This window comes from Phoenix dactylifera, chromosome 8, assembly GCF_051530095.1.
Source record: "Phoenix dactylifera cultivar Ajwa chromosome 8, Ajwa_hap1_PhDact_Kaust_v1.1, whole genome shotgun sequence".
Taxonomy (NCBI): domain Eukaryota; kingdom Viridiplantae; phylum Streptophyta; class Magnoliopsida; order Arecales; family Arecaceae; genus Phoenix; species Phoenix dactylifera.
In genome coordinates this window covers 19,406,473-19,427,429 of record NC_143197.1, presented here as the reverse complement: position 1 = coordinate 19,427,429, position 20,957 = coordinate 19,406,473, and the positions used below count along the sequence as shown (strand labels likewise).

The following is a 20,957-nucleotide window of genomic DNA, read 5'->3' as shown; positions in this document are numbered from 1 at the left end:
AGTGCGACTCAATCCAATGCACACTCTTGCGGTCTCACCCATTTAAGCATCAAACAGGATGATGCTCCTTTGGGGACGACTCAATATTTAAATAGTTTAGACACAATTATGATAGTATTAAAACTTTCTTGGATCAATTATATTTACCCATCATTATATATTATAGAAATTTTTGTTTATTTAAAAATGATTCAAGGCCCAAAAAAACTCCTTTACTATGGCCATGGAGACTAGAAACGGTTCTTCGGCCATGGAGTCTGGGAATGGTTCCTTAGATGTACCATGAGGCCAAGATGGCTAGTCGCAGGTCTATATCTATAAAAGGAGCTAGCTTTCATGCCTTACAACTCCTAAGCTCTGATACCACAATATTAAACTATATGGGGCAATAAATTTTACATGAAGACAAAGTCATTGATGCTTTGACCTTTGAAACCAGCCTGCAATTACCCCTGCCGCCCACAAATAGCATGTTGATTTTCCAAACCCAACTCCAAGTATTTCCAATTAGGAGGACCTCACAAGCACTCTTGTATGACTTAGAGGCTAAGTTCCGTAGGATATCCTTTTATAATGTGCCTCACCCATCAGAAACATATTAGAACAAGTTACGGAGACTAAGATGGGCACTATCTCCACTATGGTTGTGTAGAATTTAACTTTATTGCAACCACCACAAAATATATTCCATATAGGCTTATCTTGAATCAGACTTCAAATCAAATTAAAACAACTAAAACAAATCCCGATGTATGTTAGTGTGGGCCACATTCAAATGGGCTCAATCAGATAAATTCCAACAATAACCTCCTAGTCTTTAAAAGAAAAGTGCCTAATTAATGTATTTTTTTCATGGTAATCCATTCATTTTGATTAGAAATCTTATATTAAAAAAAGTAATCGTCAACAACATAGTTTCATGGCATAATTAGATACAAAGAATGGAGGGGTGGCTTGGGGATGCTTGTCACAGCCACCACCATCATATCTCCAAATTGAGGCCATGTTGCACCCATTATCTACAAGCTTGGACGGAGGTGAGAGTGGATTGGTGATGGTGAATGCTTGACTGCTTGCCTTGCCCGAATGCAATGTCATCACATATCAGGATGCGGCAGAGAAAACTTCCTACAATATCCTGTGCACACTACAGGAAATATGGGTTTTAACGACGCTTTTTTGCCGAACAAGCGTCGGCAATTTTCCAACTACCGCCGAAAATAACCGACGCTTGTAAAAAGCGTCGGCTAATTACGACGCTTATTAGCGTCGTCGTAGAGTTGGGATAAGACGACGCTTATTCGCGTCGTTGAAAACCAAATCTCTTTGAGGAGTTCACTAAAATGGCTGCAGGAAGAGCCATCCACCAGCTACGCAGGGAGGAGAAGAAAAAGGGTAGAGAGACAGGGAGGGAGAGGGGCGGAGAGGCATTCAGGCAGCTCCGTGTCTCTCTCGCGCGTGCTCTCTTCCCAGTCCCCATACTCTCTTTTCTTTCGAAGCCCACAAAGTAGAGTAACCCTCTTCTCCTCAGTTTCGACGTGCGACTCCGTTCGATTCCGGCAGCTCCTCCGCTATCTCGGGGATCCGATCCTCCGTCGTAGCTCGGTACTTAGCTCTCTACACCTCGTTTTCGATCTTGTTCCTTTTTTGTTGTTTCTGATTTTCTCCTTCTATACGAATGCTTATGGAAAGTGATCCGCTGGATTACCTGATTGTTGATGGATTTGATCGGACTTTAGGGCTTTGTTCTGAATGCTTTGTCTTCGCCGATCGGAATTGGTTTCTGGTTAAATGCCATCGATTTCTATGATCTTGATCAATATGGTTTTTGATGAATGCGGCATGCGCGGTCTAGATTTGTTTCTTGTCTGGTTGAGTTTCCTCTCAACTCACATTCTTCGTTTATTCTCCTTTATGGAATGCTAGGTTTTGGATTTTTTGTGTTCGTGCCCCAGTAGAGTTTGGTTGGGATCTAATGGACCAGGTTAGAAGTAATGTGCTTTCCCTTCTTCTGGTAGTAGAATGTGATGTTTTGAGTGATAATATGAGGATTTTGGTCGCAGTACGAGAAGGTGGAGAAGATTGGGGAAGGGACCTACGGAGTGGTGTACAAGGCTCGAGACCGTCTGACCAATGAGATGATAGCTCTGAAAAAGATTCGCCTGGAGCAAGAAGATGAGGGAGTTCCCAGCACAGCCATAAGAGAGATCTTCCTCCACCCAGGTACTTAATCTTCATTACGCAAATAGATGAAACTTGTTCTCTGAGCAGTAGGCGAAGAACAAAAATTACTAAGAGCATTGGCATTCCTTGGAGCAGGTTTTTTGGGTATATTGAGCCTGGCTACTTTGGCATCTGCTGATGAAGCTGAGCATGGCCTACCATGTCCAATCTATCCTTGGCCTCACAAAGGCATTCTTAGTTCCTATGACCACGCATCGTAAGTGGAGTACGATCTCTATATTTACTAATTTTTTTCTCATTTCTGTAAGATTCTTATATTCGCTATACTGATTTAATTATATATTACATGAATTTGAATGAATTTATGCTTTGAGATCTGCTGCATCAACTTTGAAGAGATCTCTTGTTATCATTTAATGGCTAACCTGAGTAGCTTAGTAGCTTGGCTGCAAAAAAAGGTTGTCCGTTTTAGATAACTAACATTTTGTTCATCTACACAACGAAATAAGCAAAGCTGTATACTAGTTTTAATGTGGATGTACAATGATTGAAATACTAATTATAATGAACTTGAGCAGAATTCGGCGCGGTCACCAAGTTTACCAACAAGTTTGTGCTTCTTGCCATTCAATGTCTCTGGTTTCATATCGAGATCTTGTTGGTGTAGCATACACTGAAGAGGAGACAAAGGCTATGGTAGCTGAGGTTGAGGTGGTTGATGGGCCAAATGATGAAGGTGAAATGTTCACACGTCCTGGTAAATTAAGCGATCGTTTCCCTCAACCATATCCAAATGAACAAGCAGCAAGATTTGCCAATGGAGGAGCATATCCTCCAGACTTAAGCATTATCACCAAGGTAGTATCACTGAAAATTTGGACTCAGATTTGCATCAATGTCTGTCTGGTTCTTTTACTAATGTTGTCCTGCATATTCCTCCAGGCACGACACAATGGCCAAAACTATGTTTTTGCCCTACTCACAGGATATTGTGATCCTCCTGCAGGTGTTTTGGTAATGTTTTTTCTCTGTTCTTTAAGTATTTATTGCGACATTTTTTTCCATGTCCATCACAGTTCTTGTCTCACTTTGTTTGGATGATAATTTTTGGCATATCTGATAAATTAAATGGAGCTATGGCTGAATAAAAATTTACATATTATCAATTATGATGTATAAGTTAATGTATCCCATTTTTACAAATATCTAAGGTTTCTCTTTTTTGTTTTTTTTTGTAGATTCCTGATACTTCAAATGCTCGCAAAGATGATGATGATGGAGCTGAATCCCGTCCCTCATACTTTGTAGATTGTTTTTTATGGAGTTTGATATGTAAAAGTACATTGTAATTCATAACTTTTTATGTAAATTTATATTTCGAATGATCTAAATGTTTGTGTCAATATCAATATAATTTGAATGTTTGGTTCATATTGTATAATGTGTGTTTTATGATTTATGTAAATTTATGGAGTTCGAAATCTAGTGGAATTTACTAGAATTGATTCGGATATGCCACTTAGGATTGATTTTGGTGCAGGAGACTGAGCAAAGGTGTGGAATATTTGGTTGAAGCCTCGGCAGCAGAGGCTGAGGCAATAAGTGCTGCTCTGTTTTTTTTAAAAAAAACAGGTGGCTAACGCCGACGCTTATAAGCGGCGGCTTTGAGTCTTTTAGCGACGCTTTTAGGCGTCGCTAAAAAGCGTCGTTCAAAACTGATCTTTTCGCGACGCTTATAAGCGTCGGCTTTGAGTCTTTTAGCGACGCTTTTATTAGCATCGGGAAAGCCCTGTTTTTGCCGACGCTTTCTCTTAGCGTCGGCAAAAACCGGACCCACGCCCACCTGCCCGACGTCTGACCCACGCTTTTGTGGTGCGTGGGCTGAAAATTCGCCGACGCTTAAAAGCGTCGGTAGAGACCAAAAAAACCGCCGGAAGATATCCTTTCTTTTGTAGTGGCAAGGGCCCCATCCTCTCACCTCTAGCGAACTATACAACTATCAGCTCATCATCCTTACTTTTCCTAATAACTTTCTTCTTGTATCTCCATCAAAAGAGTAAAACTATCTTCTTTTATCTATTTCTAATGAAGGTAAAACATTGGAGTGATATTATCTAGAGCCTGCTCTAAACTAATAGAGCAATGATATAAAAAACCATCATAGAATTTAATAATATATCTATTATCTATTATATATATTTCAAATAAAGTCTCAGCTCATGCAAAGTTCGTTATTTGCCATAAGGACGCCTGTCACAGCCACCACCATCACATCTCCAAATTGAGGCCGTGTCAGTTGTCACACCATTTATCTACGAGCTTGGGCGGAGGTGAGAGTGGATTGGTGGTGGTGAATGCTTGCCTTGCCCGAATGCAACGTCATCACTTATCAAGATGTGGCAGAGGAAACTTCCTACAATATCCCGTGCAAAGGGCCCACCCTCCCACCTCTTGTCAGCTGTACAACTATCAGCTCATCATTCTTGCTTTTTCTGATAACTTTATTCCAGTGTCTCCATCAAAAGAGAAAAACTATCTTCTTTTATCCATTTCTAATGAAGGTAAAACATTGGAGCAATATTATCTAAAGCCTGCTCTAAACTAACAGAGCAATGATTTGAAAAACCATCACCACAATTTATTATAATATATCTATTATCTATTATATATATTTCAAATAAAGGCTCTTCATTTGCCATAAGGATGCTGACAGTAATAATACTAATATTAAGGTATTGATTAACATTAAATTTATTGTTTAACATGCAAAAAATATTTTTAACACCGGCATTAATGTACTCAACCTATTATTAAATTTTATTATTTAATGTGCAATAAAAATTTAGCTATTGAAATCTTTTATTTATTATAATTTGTTATATTGTTATATTGCATTTTAAGAATAGTTAAAAAAAGAGAAAAAAAAGGCATCTCATATATCGCATGAGAACGGTATTAATAATGGACATTTCTGTATTAAAGAACAACTTGTGAAGAGTTCATTCACTATGTGGACCCTGGCACTAATAGCGAGAGTTTCTGCTCATCTACTAAGAGTTCTCAATTCATAATTTAGATGCTATGACATTAATATGTTGACCATCATTAAATTTATTTTTTAATGTGCAACAAAAAGTTTGCTTTAAAGCTTTCTATTGATTATAATTTGTTATATTATTATATTGTTTTAAAAATAGTTGCAAAAAGAACAAAAAAAAGCTATATCTTGCCCTTCACGTAGAATTATTATTAATGACGGGGATTTCTAAATAAAAACTTAGTTTGTGCAAAGTTCTCTGTTCAGCATATGAATGCTGATATCAATGACATTGGTACTAATGACTGAAGTTCCTACTTGGCTACCATTAAAATTCATTGCTTAACATACAATAGAAATTTGGCTATTGATACCTTCTATATATTATAATTGGTTACATTGTTGGCAGCTAGTTGCCCTCAAGGACCTGAATTATGAACATCAGGATATGGCACATAATTTCAATCTGCCAAAACAAATGGTATGCTGAAAAAACAAAATAGATCAACATTTACAGCTTTGGATAAATGCTTTAAGACAATCATTTTGCTCATGCCAAAGAATAATGGCTCTACATAGTTGAGGAATGATGCCTATGGTGCCAACTGCCAATAGAAGCGCAGAAGACTTCTAAAAAGCTCTTCAATTTGACAGGTTAAAACACGATAGCTAAGTAGATTTTTACAAGAGAGTTGCAAACTGAAATACACCCTCGAGATTCCCATTGTCAATCAAGAGGTCACATACATTAGAATTAACAATTCCTTTCCTTGATTTTCCAATCTTCATACTTTGAGTAGTTCACAATTTCTATGCAATAATCGCACAAAAAGGGCAAGGGAGGATGACATTTTTTAATTCTCAGATGGATTGGGAGATGGCCCAAGCAAACACCTCAAGAAATGGAAATCAAGGGCAAAAGATAATTAGTTTGGCCAAGTTAAATAACAGTAGAAGAGAGAAACTTCAATGCCAAAGTGGACAGTCAAGTAAAGCAAAACGTGATGACGAAATCTGATGGAGGCGGCAAAACTGTTGGATCAACTAGAACAAGGCAATAAAAGAAACAACTATGGTCAAATGGGTACCTGAAAAACTGATAGAAGATATTATTTTCACTTCAATTTCGCAAGCTTCAGATCTCTGAAATGGTGTTCCTGCTTAGATGTAGCACAGCAACAAACTGAATTCACCAGACAAAGGGAACGACAGATATTTATCTATAAAAGCCATAAGAGTTATCATACAAAATAAACTGCAGCACATCCAAATTTCTATCTGTGCACATTTAGGCACTCATCTAAGAAAAAACAAAGGAGCGAGCATCTCTATTTATGCACAAAAACAGAGACCGCGAGCATGCTAACTCCAATGAAAATCTAGATGCAGAAATATACATGGGGCCACTCTCAAAACTGGCTTCAGTTGTTATGGCGACAAGCTGACGCCATCATTAGCAAGTAGAATATGGCCGAGCCATCAGGATCCAGGCATCACACTAGCTCCTGTCTATTCCACTTTTGCTAGTTCATCTTATCTTTGCTTCAGTTTAAGTACATTTACACCCTCAATTGAAGGTTAACAAAACAAAAATCGCCTTCCCATGAATGTACTCCATCTCCTCTCTGAAACCTCATTATATCCGGATTCTGTATCAAGTAGTTCAACATAACAAACATGTAGGAAGACTCCAATGTACATAGTGAGCAGGGTTCTGAACAATCCAACTTATATTGCCGAAGGACAGGTACCAAATCTGGTCATCTTCAAGGATTGGAATTTGCCTTAAAGCAAAATTAGAAGATGGAACCAAATATAATCAGGAAAAGGTATACAGTGATGACAAGCAGTCACCAAAGCAAATGATCTAACAACAATGTTAATCATGTATAACAATAAACAAACAAAATGCTTAGATATAAAAAAATAAAAATGCCCAGAAAACCATTAGTTTGGGTATAATTGAAAAATATGTAGATAATGGAAATTTTTTGCTCCGAGTTTGAAGTTTCAACTACAAAAAGTGATTATTCATCATATTGTGTGATGTTGTTTCTTCCCATATTCTCAATAATTCTTCAGCTGCTATAAAGTGATTATTCATCATATTCTGGTTCTCGTGTGTAAAGATTTTACTCCCTACCATGACAACTCTTTTGTATATAACACAACTCCTCAAAGGTGAGTGAAGCTGCAGTACAACTATGATCTTCTATAAATTAACTTCCATTTTAAGATCACAGAAATACACCTCTTCTGATCCATCATAATTATAACTTCAGGAAAGATACAAAGAGTATATCAATTGGGCGGAATTAAAAGAGAAACTCTGATAACTTCCAATCTCAAACATGCTGATGGGTGATGGCTTCATGGCCATCCATCAAATACATCCTCATGAATCATTCATGTTCGTCACCCATGCTATTTCATAATCTAGAAGTGGGAAAGAAGGATAGGAAGAAAAAGCCTAATTTCAAACATGTTATCAAACATCAGATCACCATCATTCATGATATACTCCACTTGAATAACTGATGTCGATTGCATTTCATGGGACAGAAAAATAGAACATGTTGAACATAGTAGAAACAAGAAATTTGGAATCTTTTCTGATAAAATTGGGAAAGATAGGATGACCAATGGGTATTTGAAGGGACTGTAAGAGCTGTAGCAACTGAGAAAATGTTATAAAGAATCAACTTAGTATATGCATGTACAACGAAGATTTGAGTGCACTCAAGCGAGGTGGAACCTTAATCCTTCCTGAAGGATATAGGAAGAGGCGAGGAAGACCTAAGGTATAATAAAATAAAGGCAGGAAATGACATCAGAGGTAGCACTGAACCATTCATATTAGAGGAGGTTCTGGGTTTGAATCCTGGTTGCAGAGATAAGGATCAAATGAGGGATTCATGAAGTTGATTGCAAATAGTTGGGACAAGACTTGACGGGTATGTTGTGGTTATGATCGATGATCCAAGCCATCTATCAGATACTCCCTCATGTGGCAGTCACCCAAGTGCTAAATAAGTCAAATAAAAGAACTATACCAAAAAAATACATTTAAAAAAAAAAAAAAACTAGGCAGCATTTCACTGTTTAATTGTATGATAGCCATTTCCCAAATATCTTTTCTTTAAGGATTAGTGTAAATTGCGCATGCCAAATTCTAGTCTTTGTATAAGTCAAATCAGCACTTTACATACTAGGCAGAAAATAAAAATCACAAACTTACCGTGATTTCTAGCTATCAAAATTTGGAATTCTGAATTTTCGCTTAATTCAGCTCAAAAAAAGCTACTCCTAGCTTGAACTCCCATCCTGATGCCGCTGTAACCTTCGTGGATCGGTGTACTTTTCTTCATATATAGCTATGCATGAAATCCCTCAATGAAGCCCAATAATCTGAAGATGATTGTTTCAATTGTTAAACTGGCTCCATATAACCAGATCAGCAGTTATATGGACTCATCACCCCTCAGTTTAAACTCCACATTCCCAACAATAACAATATTTGCCATGGTTTACAAGTGGATGAACTTCATTTGAGTGTGATTTCATATCCAAGACAGCTACCTCTAAACTCTGAGCATGAGTTGGCTTCTGATAATCATTATTATTCCCAGCATTAAGAGGTTCCATCCAGTTATGTATGGGTTAAAGTTAGAGAAAAGCCCTCGTTTTGCTTTCAAATCAGAGGGTAGAAGACCTTACCCTGTTATTTTCATCCTTCCATTGGTTTCCCTGTGAAACACTTCTAGTTCACAGTTCATTCTAATGAACGTGCGCGGTGTGCTAGACTAGCTTGAGGCAGTCAAAACCATAATATATTGACTATATACGTAAGGTGATGTGGGGTCGATGCCCCAATAAAGTGGACAAGGGGTTGATTTGGGATCAAAAAAAATAGAAACCAGAGAGAAAGAAAAAAGATGTTGGGGAAAGGAAGGTGCATAAAGAAATCATAATCATTATGTAGGTACACCTCGATACAAGATTGATTCAATCTCTTCAAGAAAGAAGCAAGATGGGTATCGCTCCTTTCGACGTTCCATGCACAAGCAATTGTCATCCGCTTTGTCAGGAGGATGGAAGCCACACTGAATGGCAGGATGAATTCCACCGAAAAAAAAGACACGAAACTCCATGCTCAAACAACCTAGATGTCCATTCTTTCAGCAAAATTCGAGCCAAGGTCGGTTGAACCAACTCGAACCACCTGGTTTTGGGTGTACTGACCTGAACTAGCATGGTATCGGGTCGGTTTGGGGTTCGGCTCAATAAAAGGTCCAAACCGGGGTGGTTCCACTCAGTTCAGGTCAGTTTGGCCTTTTGGAGCCTTCCCCTTTTTTTTCCGTCTCCTTATTTTTATTTCCCTTTTCCTTCCTACCTTTTTCTCTCCCTTCCTTTCTTTTTTCTTTTTTCATCTTCTTTCTTTCCTTCCTTTCTTTTTTTTTCTTCTCCTCCCCCTTCTTTCTTTCCTTTTTCTTCTCCTTCCCTTCCTTTCTTTCCTTTTCTTCTTTCTTTTCTTTTTTCCCCATTTTCTTCTTCTTTCCTTCATTTCTTTCTTTCCTTTTTTTCCCCTTTTCTTCTTCTTTCTTCATTTCTTTCTTTCCTTTTCTTCTTCTTTCCTTCATTTCTTTCTTTCCTTTTCTTCTTCTTTCCTTCATTTCTTTCTTTTGTTTTTCTTCTTCTTTCCTTCATTTCTTTCTTTCCTTTTTTTCTTTTTCTCTTCCTTTCTTTCCTTTTTCTTCTTCTCACAGACACTATTTGAGCAGCCATCGCTCAAAAACTTCAAACCAAGATTCGCCGTCTTGGTACCGGACCCTGTACCAGTGTCGCACTAGTACAGTGTCAGTACAATATGGTACGGAATTTTTTTTGCCGTATTGAGTGTCGGTAGACCGCCCGTACCGGATACCGGTACTAAACCAGTACAGTACGGTACGCCCCGTACCGACCAGTTCAAGCCGGTACAGCATACCATTCTTCAAATAATCATAAATCATAATGATCTAAATGCATCATGTACTCTGATCGATCTATAAAGATAATATTACAAATTTGAGCATCTAATGATGTAACAATAAACACAAAACTTTTGGACTTTAATGTTCCAAATTACTGCAGATGTCGCACCATTTGTTTTTCTTTTATATATATAGGTTGTTATATTAAAAGATCTAGTATGTATGCATTTTGTGCTTTCAAGTGGTTTTATCTCTAATAGTATTTTTTGCTAATTCTATTGCAACTCTTCGAGGATTAATAGTTGTAACTTGAAAACACTATTGAGAATGATCAAAGTGCATGATGACACATAAATCAAGTTTTACCAAGTCTAATTTTTATTTTCATTTATTTCTGAAGGAGACATCATGGATCAGTACTGCTTAAGTCCCTTTAGACAATGTCGACAAAAAACCTTGGAGCTTTTAAAGCTTAATGATTTTTCTTCATATTTATTAGCATGGTTGATCATGTACTCTAAGAGTTAATATAGTATTACTTTTGGGTTGTTCTTAAAAGCTTTAGATGCCATCTATATACAATTGCAGTTTGAATAGTACATATATATATAATAACATAAAGTGTACCTTAGAATTTCTAATTACTACTATTGTTTTCAAATTTCAAATTTTTAAAATGCCTAAATTTTCTAATAGGACATTTATTAAGCACTTCAAACATTCATAAAACCTTAATTGGGTACTTTGAACAGTAATTGAGGCATAATTTAGTACTTTAGAAGTACATTACAATACTTCGAAACATCCATAAAGCTCAAAACAATCCTTAAAAAATGAAAAAAAAGCCAAAAAGTGTTGTATTGGTATCAAGAGTGTCGGCATAGTATAGTACCATAACATGCCATAGCAGTCACGAACCAATACGACATTCGATATCAAAATAGCGGATTTTGATTCATGTTACTCCCCAAAAGGCAAGACACGCATCTGTCATCAAGTCTTGATCCTTAACTCTACTGTCAAATGTGATAAGATGCTCCCACCCAAGGTGCGGCGAACTGGGATACCAGTCGGCGTACCGGTGGTGACCCGGACCGAGTCGGTACCGCTTCGAGCTGTACCAAACCGGTACCAACACTACAAAAAAAGAAGCAAAGCCGACTCTTAAATGCCGAAGCTAGGAAAAAGCATCGGCAAATTTGTCTCCCGCGCCAAATTTTGCCGACGCTTCTAATGAGCATCAGCAATTTAAAAGAATCAACGACGCTTAAAAGCGTCGTCATAGTCCTCAATTGAAAACGACGCTGGGAAGCGTGAGAACTGGACCTAGGACGACGTTTTTACGCGTCATTGTTCTCCCCGACCTACAACGACGATTATAAGCATCGGGCTAACACGACGCGTATGAGCGTCGATCTTAGACGATGCTTATAAGCATCGTCGAAGGCGAGGACACCTCCCAACCCAGCGCCCGACCCCGATCGAGCCCTCATTCTGCCCTTATTTCTCCTCTCCGACGCTGCCCTAGCTTCCGTCTTGCTCCTCTCCGGCGCTACCCTAGCCCCCCCGTCTTCCTCCTCTCTGGTGCCGGTTGTCCGACTCCAACCTCCTCTCCGGCACCGACCGACCCCAACCCCCTCCGCCCGAGGTATTTTTCTTCGCCTCCCTCTGCTCCCTCCTCGCTTGTTCTCCTTCTCCGCCTCCTCTTGTTCGTGTGTTCGTGGGTGTTTTTTCCTTTTTTTACTGATTCTCTAGCTTCGCCTCCACCCAAGGATCTCCTTCTCCTCCCTCCTCTCCAGCACCGTCCGAGCAGCCCTCAAGCCTCGATCGAGCGGTATCCCTCCTGTCCGGAGACCGACGTCGACCGACCGGCCTGAAGCAACGAGGTAATGCATTATGCTCTTGTACTGTTCTTTCTATGTGTGTTTCTGTTGGATTTAAATTTTGTTATTTGAGAAAGGATTAGACATCCATATTACAGATCTATTATCTAGTTATCAAGAGCTGTAATGGGACCCAAATCAAGAAATATTGTCCTTTGTTGGTTGCTGTCTTTTCTTTTCCCTAGGACTATTCAATTATACACAAACACACATATGTACAAATACATATGTGTGTATTTCTATCTTCTTGGATTCCAGACTCTGGACAATGTGAACTATAACCCGCTCTCATTTTATGCTGCCTTTCGGTTTCTCTTTGATCAGGGGGTTTGTAGTTTTCCTGTAAGCGGTGTGTGTGTGTGTACAGACCTGCAGTCCTTGGTCCTCAGAGCATGGACATGGTTCAATCTCATAATTGAGATCTTCAATTCATGTCTCTCCTGCATTGGGTTCGTATGGTCTATGGTTATGGTGATCTGAATTTTATGACTGCAAGACCTTAAAATGATTCAATTGATATGGTACTGCTTAGATATCTTGTGAATCTCTTCATTGAAAAATCTAGGCAAAATAAGATTAATGAGCCCGGCCTCGAGATTGATGGGATGCATGTCTCTGTGCCATTCATTATTCACTGTTGCCAACTCATACTATAAGAAAGCTAATTGTCGTAGTATCATCATCTCTTATGGATCCACTTATGATGTCTCTATCATTTTAATGTCTATGGGGTAGACAAGATTGGAGGGATCAATTAGAGAGACAATGGCATGTCTTGAGAACATGGGCGAAGGCACTGTATCTTTTGAGGCCCTCATCATGACCCCCTTCTTGTGTAGGCCATCCCCTTTATTTTTAGATGTGAAGACAGAATCTTCTCCTTGAATACATGTTGTTCATAGCTTTGTCTAGCCAAGTTGGAGAGGAACATGCCCTTTGGAGATTCGGCACTTGCCAAGAAATTAAGAAAGGCCTCTTATAACTTTGATAAATTTGAAAAAGGTATGTTCTGACCCCTTTTTGTGTAACAAGATTATAGGGTGCGTTGTTTCCCCAAGTTCTCCTAGCCTTGAGTTCCTCCAATGCACATGTTGTCTACCAAGTGTTGTTGTATGTCTACGCTACACCTTGGACACTTCACATCTTAAGTGCGGTTCAACTTTCCACATTTGTGTTTCGGCTGGCAATATTTGGAGCATAATTTCTCATTTTTCTTAAAGAAAACTATAATTTCAGGCCCCTTTGAAATTCTCATATCCTTTGTCAGAAAATTCTAAGCTGATTTTAAAATGACCATCCAGAGTAACATTCTTTTTGAAGCAATAATCTTAATCAAGAGCATTCCTTATCATTATTTGGATTTGGGCGAAACAACCATGCAAGCAATTGAGTTCTGGCTCCTTATCATTATTTGTGAGCATTTTCCCCAACAAATTCTCTTCCATGTTAATCTGAATCAGTAGGCCTAAAAGTTTAGTAGTCCCGCATTATTTGGAATGTTACGACACCCAGCGGATAGTCCCGCATAGAAAGCATATGATGATAGGCATCCCGAATTTGCTTCTGATGTTCGCAATGTTAGGCTAGGTTTAGCTACTGATGGTTTAATCCATTCCGAACGATGAGCTCAACATATAGCACTTGGCCAATTGTTTTGATTCCATATAATTTGCCACCATGGATATGTATGAAACAGTCTTCAGTAATTCTGTCAATGGTTATTCCAGATGACAAGGGCCCAGATAATGATATTGATGTTACATGCGGGACCCGATCCGCTGCGGGAGCGCGCGCCCACGCGGTTCCCAATACATGCGGGTGCGCTGCCCCGCGTGCAGGACGCAGTTCTCCGCGCTTCCACGAGCGAGGCCACGCACCCAGGCGTGCTTCACTGCGCATTTGCCCGAGCGCGCATTGCCTAAAGCGCGAGGCGTGCTGCTCCGCGCGCGGGAGCGCTTCCCCGCGGGATGCCGCACGCACGTGCGCACTTCCCCGCATGTTTCCCTGCACATAGATGCATTTCTCCGCTCGTTTCACTGCACACGGGCGCATTTCCCAGCGATACCCCTCCTTTTCCTTCTCTTCTTCCTTCTTCCCAAAGCTTCTCCTTCCTTCTCCTTTCTCCTCTCTTCTTCTCTCTTTCCCCCCTCTCCTATGAGCAAGGAAGGGCGAACGAAGCTCTTGGGAGGGGGTGATCCTTGTCGGGGTGTTCGGGAGGGGGTCGACCCGAGGCCCGGCCTCCCTTCTTCTTCTCTTCTTCTTCTCCTCTTTCTCTTCTTCTTCCTCTTCTTTCTTCCTTTTTCTTCCTCTTCTTTCCTCTTCTTCCTCTTCTTCTTCCCCGCGTGTACCGGTGTGAACCGGTCCGGTTTGCACCGATACAATATGGTACCGGTCCGAACCGGTCCGGTTCGCACCGGTACGCTGCGTGAACCGGTCGATTTCAACCCCCAAAAAGCCGAAACCATTTTCTATGGCGGAGCCGGACCAGTTAGGGATCGGACCGATCAAGTCCAGTACGTGCTGAACCGGCCGACACGGGCTAGTTCAGCATACCATGCTCCCACCATCTCTGAGATAGAAGACAAACGCATCTTGAAGTAGTAATGTCATCTGATGTGTTGAGAGAGTGTCTTATAACTGCTCGTCAAACCCTTTTATACTATGAGAACACTTTTCTCGCCTTCTATGCAATCAACTGCTACAATCTCATTGTTGGGCAATGGGGCATAATCACATTGTCCAGTTAGTTTTTTAGTTAGTTCTATTGGTTCATTTTCCTAGCTTTGGTGAGTCACAAAATTAACATCTATGTTTCATTTCCTGAGGCTTCTGAGTCAAGTGACTTTGTCCGGACAATATGATTCACGACAAAGTCATCTCCTGACATCATATGCGTAGCACAAGTCACTCATGAATCTTTAAGTACTATAATTTGAAAACAAGTAATCTCTATTTTTTCTTTGTTTGAGAGTACTGCATTCAGACAATGAGATAGGGTACCTATGGAAAATTATAAAAAACATGGCGCAATGGTAAGTTACCCCACTGTGACCTGGATGTCACAGGTTTAAAATATGGAAATAACCTCTCTGCACACGAGGATAAGGCTGCGCACATCTGACCCTCGCAGACCCTGCAGTAATGGGATCCTTGTGCACTAGAATGACTATGGTAAATTATAAAGTTCAATGCCAAATGGAAGTGAAGCTGAGCCGGTCCAATTCAACCACTTTAGTCTCACCTAGATTATCAAGCATAACCACCTGCTACACCACTAAATGCCCTAAACCACTATACGCCCTAAATATGATCACATGCAACACGTTAGCCATTCCAAGCAACCTTTCACCTCTCGCACTTGTGCCTCTACCTTCAATGTCACTATAGATAGAAAAGAGTCGTTGCCTAATAATCTAATCTCTAATCATTATGTCTATGCCGAGAGACTAAAGAGGTATATGATATATGCAGTAAAGATATAATGGAAAAACCAACCTGATATAGGTCAACTTGTCTCCTGTTAAGCATCATTGACTGAAACTAACAGCAGGACATTATATGTAAACAAAATATAGAATGGAGTTATTATCAAAAAAACATGGGATACATAACAGTCAGCATTGTTACAGGGTTGTAAAATCTCAGAAGTCTATACATCTCTAAAGTCAAACTGCATCCTGGTAACATGTGCCCCAATAAAATAGTAAAAGAGTAAGTATCTTCCATTATTAGAAGGTGATTTTAAAATAATATATTGATGTATAGGCATGTATAAGCACTTAAGCAACCACATATAATGATAGTAGTATTTCCATAACCAATATAGGCAAATTTTATCACCAGCGTTAAAATATCAACCCTTCCCCTTCGTCTATAGACATCAACATTTTTGTATCTTTAGATCTAAATGTTATCTGACTGCTAGACTTTTTAGCCTGCTTGTATAGTCAACTACTGCTTTTTAAGATCTCAAACTATAACACAAGAATAGCTAGGGCAGATTTTCTCAACTGTCGATGCTTTTTGTCTGTTTATTATACCTTTAGCTATAATGTTTTCCCAGTGTCGCACAATAGAATGAAGGAAACAATATAAAGGACCAACAATATCAGTAAATTCCAAAAAATCAACATCATATATTAATATGACTACAAAAACTTACTAACATAATAAGTTTTACACAAAACCTGCTATACAAAAATAAGCTACCATGTTGTAGGTTTACCTTAAGGTTAACAAAAGGGACTTCTTAGGTCTCATACTCAATAGACTAGTTTTATTCTCAATCCTAGCTATGGTTGCATAGCAATCAACTCGTCATCTTTACATTTTCTAACATCAATCTTCATAACCGTGTCAGTGGAGGAAGGTAAAACATCACAGCATTGTCGTCTTGGAGCCTACAGCATACAAGCAGAATAATGGCATGAGAAACCACCACTCAATCTATAATACAAGATCTAAAATTCAATGGACCAAACAATGTATACTCCAAACCATATGTCACAATACCTGCCAAATCTCATGATTAAGTTGCTGTGAGGACACTCTGATCTGTTGCAAATTCTTTGTTGAGCTCATGCCTTGCAGACAATCATTAGTAACATGCCTGCTGTAATTGCTGTTGATTCTATGTCTACCAGAAAACACTCTCTCCAAAAAGAAAATAGCCGGTCTTTTACATGGGTCCCTTGGAAACTCCCTTGTATTAAATATATAAAAACCAGAAGCGATATTGCGGTTTCTTCTCCATGGAGCAAAAGTCTGTTGCAAAGAGAGAAGGTCAGGAAGAAGTTGATTGCCTTCAAACACCTGAACCGTATAACCCCAGGAAACTGAAACGGTAAGCATTTTCAAGCGGTCATAACAAACAGTCTGCTGTAAAATCCTGGCTGGATCCACATTTACAGCTTCAAATAAATGCTTCAAGGCCATTGTACGATTCATGCTAGGGAACAATGGCTCCACATTGTCCAAATGATGAAGTGATACCAAAGGGGCCAATGGATGTGCAGACAACACCCCCAGAAGGTCTCCACGAAGGTCAACCTGGTACGTATGAAAATGACTCAATAGAGCATCCACCAAAATGATGCAAACTTAAAAATGCTATTCTTTATTCTTTTCCCAATCAACAGAGCCCAAACATTCAAAGTAGAAACCTTCTTTTCTTAATGTCATCCCTTAGTTTTCCAATATTTCCTTAATTTTGGGTGGTTTAAAATTTCTAGATGTATCTGGAATCTGCAAAAGAAAAAAAAAAGGAAAAATAGAAATATCTAGTTGCCAGGAGGATACATGTATAGAGATGACCTAAAAAGAAATGTTGACAATAACAAAGGAGTGATAAGTTTTTTATATAGTATGGCCAGCAAAGTAGGTCCAAGCATGCAAGACTAGCGATGCAGAGATGACAATGATATAATGACCGTGTAGCAGGGGTAGAGAGCGATCATTGAATATGTTAAAGGACGCATAAATTCTGCACCAATCAAGGACAAAGTGGTAGCGAACCAGCTAATATTTTCCAGGAATAGAGGACAGCGAACACAAGCATATCATATTTATTCTCTATTTTCTTCAATCGACAGTATATTGCGTCTCGGCTGAGCTGTTGATTCCTTTTTCAACCATTAAAGATAGAGTTACAAGAGAACTGCAAAATTTCCCATATCTCAATCGAAAGCCCCATCAGAAACACTTTGTTATTTCTCAATCAACAAAAATTATAATAAGAAACTAAGTTACATACAAGCTTAAGATCACACATCAAATAGTGAGAACTTTGAAATACTAGAGAACTCAATAACAAAATCTAATATTGACAAGGCCACAGAACCCCCATTAAAAAGGAAAAAATTAAAAGCTAAGACACAGATGGACAAAGATTTAGCATCCAGAACCACAAAGTTTTGGATAGATAAGAACTCAAACAAGTTGGGTTTGGAAATTACCTGATGGAATCCGGGCTCATAAGTCAGGCCGACCCCTAGTTCGGTTATGCAGGCAAAAATCCTAGCATCGCTGCCATATAAATGGGCATACCTCACAAGGCAAGAATCCAAAACCTTCGCCAAAGCCCTCGCCAATGGGTAGCTGATCGCAATCCCCCCTCCCCCGAATGCCATCCCGAAAGAATGCGCCATGTTCTGCGTCAAGCCCTCCGACCGACCCCCGACGTAGTACAACCGCTCCCAGTCGTACTTCGCTAGCGTTCCGGCGAGATTCTCCGGGAAGAACACCGTGTCGTCGTCCCCGAGCACGATCCACCTCACGTCGCCAGGGGCGAAGCGGCCATCGACAGCCTCGACGAGCTCCTTGGCGATCCGGGCCACGCGGACGGCCGATCGTAGGCCGCCCTTGAAGGAATAGGGGAAGCGGGAAGCATCGGCGGAGACGCGAGTCGGAGGGAGGGTCGGATCGTCGCCTACGCCGCCGCCGACGCCGGAGTCGAGGAAGACGAAGCCGCGCATGAGGGCGGGGCGCCACCAGAGGCGGAGGTAGTCCCGGCGGCGGGGCCAAGCGCGGGCGGAGGAGGCTATGCCAAATAGTAAGTGGTGGACGGACGTAGCGCCGGCGGTGGCGAGGGTGGGGGCGGCGGTGGCGAGGGTGGGGGCGGCGGAGGAGGAGGATGCGGCCGGGGGGCGGAGTAGGGGGTTGGGGAAGAGGAGGAGGTAGAGGAGGAAGATGGTCATGGAGAGAAAGAGGAGGGAGCGGAGGAGGGAGGAGGAGAGGGATCGGACGGAGAGAGGAATGCAGGGCATCCTCTTCCCGGGCTCGGAGGGTGGCGGCGGGAGGACTGGAGGGCGGCGAGACCGCCGGTAAGCAAAACAAGCGGTGGTCGGATCCAGTTTTTATTCTTTTACCAAGGAAAGTTAAGCGGTCCACGAGCGCGGACAAAACTTTAAGAACGCTTTAGTGGAGTGGTTTCTGCCACCAGCCTGTGAGTTCACCACACTCTTGTATTGCATGGGGTGGCAAAATAGCCATTTAAATTGAGTTCAAACTTGGATGGTGCACCTACCTAACACAGAAGAGAGGAGTGCAATGCTCGATGAATATTCTGGACTTCCGCTTAGGACAAACATATTTATGTTTATATAATATATTATATACATTAGGTTATTGGATTTAAACTTTTAATTATTATTATTTTTTATCAATGAAATGTGAATTTAGAACCAAACCATGTTTTGAATATTTAAGCTCCAATTAATTTTGTTATGAAAGAAAATATCGAGCTGATCAATTAAGCACAGTTCAATTTGATTTAAAATCAAGCTCCAATTGAACCTGAAATAATACTTAATAAATCAAGTTTGAACAAAGCTGGAAATTAATTTCAAATCAAATTTAATCATGTCCAAGCTCAAACAAGCCCATTTCAGTTTCAATTCTAGTCATAGCAAGCCCTATATATCTATAATCTATGCATAACATTGAGGGTTGGATTGGGCTTGGCCAAATTGGATTTCCTACTACTGGGGTGGTGGTGGAGGCCAATGGAGGAGGAGGTAGAAATAGAGAGAGATGGGAGCTAGGGTGAGGCTGCAAGTGAAAGGGAGGAGGTAGTGTTAATTGATAGAGGAGGTAGAGATCTAGATTTCTCTCCATCCCGCTTTTCTTTATTTTCTTATTTTAAATTTTGCTAAAATATGCATAATATTACTTTCTAAAATGTTGCATAAAAGTTTGATATTCCTAATCAGACTAATTTTAAGAAGTAGCAAGCTCGGCTTTGGCTCAATGTCAAATTGGCACAATTGATTTGACCAAAAATCTCAATTAAAACCTAATAAAAATTGGATGAGCTAGGCCAATTAGGGTTAAACTGTACAAAGCTAATTTTGAATAGGTCTACATGAGGTCTATTTTGATATACCAAAAATGGAAATATACATTTTGACTCCTCTAACTTTTAGTGAAAAACACTTTGCCCCCAAAACTTTCAATTAACACCATGAAGATATTTTTTTTCAATTGCAATGTGATCCAATCATCATCTATAGCCTCACAATATTAATGACGCAAAAGGACTAAAATGCCCTTATTTTTTCATAAAACAGTTAATAATGTCAAGAGTCAAGATGAAACAAAAGGGTTCTCAATATTCCTCCCTACCCTACCTAAGTCCTAAATTGATGCCAAAAGGGACCTAATCAAAGGAAAATTTGTTGGAATAGGAACTTGGAAATCTTCCAACAAGCAATGATTTCTATGCTTGAGCCCTAGACAGCCATTTTCTAGATCACTGGCCTGTCCAATAAAAGGCAAGTGCTCTTTTTGCCTAAAATGTTGTTTCTCCTTTCAATCTAATGCACCAACCCTCACATAATGTAGTTCTTGCTTGTCTTAAGGCTTTGATTTAATAATATGCCTTCTTTTCCCAATTATGCTTAGAATGTTGGTTGTGAGGATATGTGTTTCTTGTCTATGCTATTTATCCTAGGATTATCAGTAGATTAGCCTATACTAGGTCCAATTTAAGGATTTAGTAGCAACATACACATGTAATGCACAATAGAAATAAAATAACATAAAAGTTCAAAAAAAAAAGGGATAAAAGAGATAACTAATATGGATTAGATAATGTTTGTTTTTATATAGATAAAAGATCTTTTATAATATTTTTCTCTTGTTTAATGATGTAGAATAGATATGTTATAATATTCTCATCAAGCTTGCATTGTTGTTTATGGGGTACCATTTTTTTTCGAGATTATGTTTACGATGTATATTGTGATGTGCTCTTCTTTGTCATACTATTTTAGACCATGTGTTGTCTGCATGCCTTGGGCTGTGGTTAACTTGCAATTGAAATACTTTGTGTGTTGTGCCTATGGTTCTTGTTGTGATTATAGATGTGGTCTCTGACTATTG

General features: G+C 39.7%; 2 protein-coding genes across 5 annotated transcripts; one reads left to right on the top strand and one right to left on the bottom strand.

The window, feature by feature from the left end:
* Positions 1-1,321: 1,321 nt before the first annotated feature.
* LOC149753007 (cytochrome c1-2, heme protein, mitochondrial-like) lies at positions 1,322-3,620 on the top strand. The gene is made up of 7 exons (XM_089924849.1): positions 1,322-1,605; positions 1,927-1,984; positions 2,064-2,223; positions 2,320-2,440; positions 2,763-3,042; positions 3,127-3,198; positions 3,423-3,620. The coding sequence occupies exons 2-7, from the start codon at positions 1,976-1,978 to the stop codon at positions 3,531-3,533; spliced, it is 753 nt and encodes a 250-aa protein (XP_089780975.1). The 5' UTR covers positions 1,322-1,605; positions 1,927-1,975; the 3' UTR covers positions 3,534-3,620.
* On the bottom strand, positions 3,422-19,022 carry LOC103696507 (glycosyltransferase (DUF604)). Of its 4 annotated transcripts, none has more exons than XR_016396197.1 (4): positions 18,032-19,015; positions 16,590-17,126; positions 16,303-16,477; positions 3,422-6,378 (listed from the first exon to the last, which is right to left on the bottom strand). XR_016396197.1 is itself a non-coding variant. In XM_039119779.3 (3 exons), the coding sequence occupies exons 1-3, from the start codon at positions 18,839-18,841 to the stop codon at positions 6,988-6,990; spliced, it is 1,365 nt and encodes a 454-aa protein (XP_038975707.2). In that variant the 5' UTR covers positions 18,842-19,022; the 3' UTR covers positions 6,410-6,987. The 4 variants fall into 4 exon arrangements, 2 of the variants coding, with proteins under 2 accessions (XP_038975707.2, XP_008776386.3); XR_005508784.3 differs by lacking the exon at positions 3,422-6,378 and adding an exon at positions 6,410-7,005 and having other exon boundaries at positions 18,032-19,014; XM_039119779.3 differs by lacking the exons at positions 3,422-6,378; positions 16,303-16,477 and adding an exon at positions 6,410-7,005 and having other exon boundaries at positions 18,032-19,022.
* Between the last annotated feature and the right edge of the window lie 1,935 nt (positions 19,023-20,957).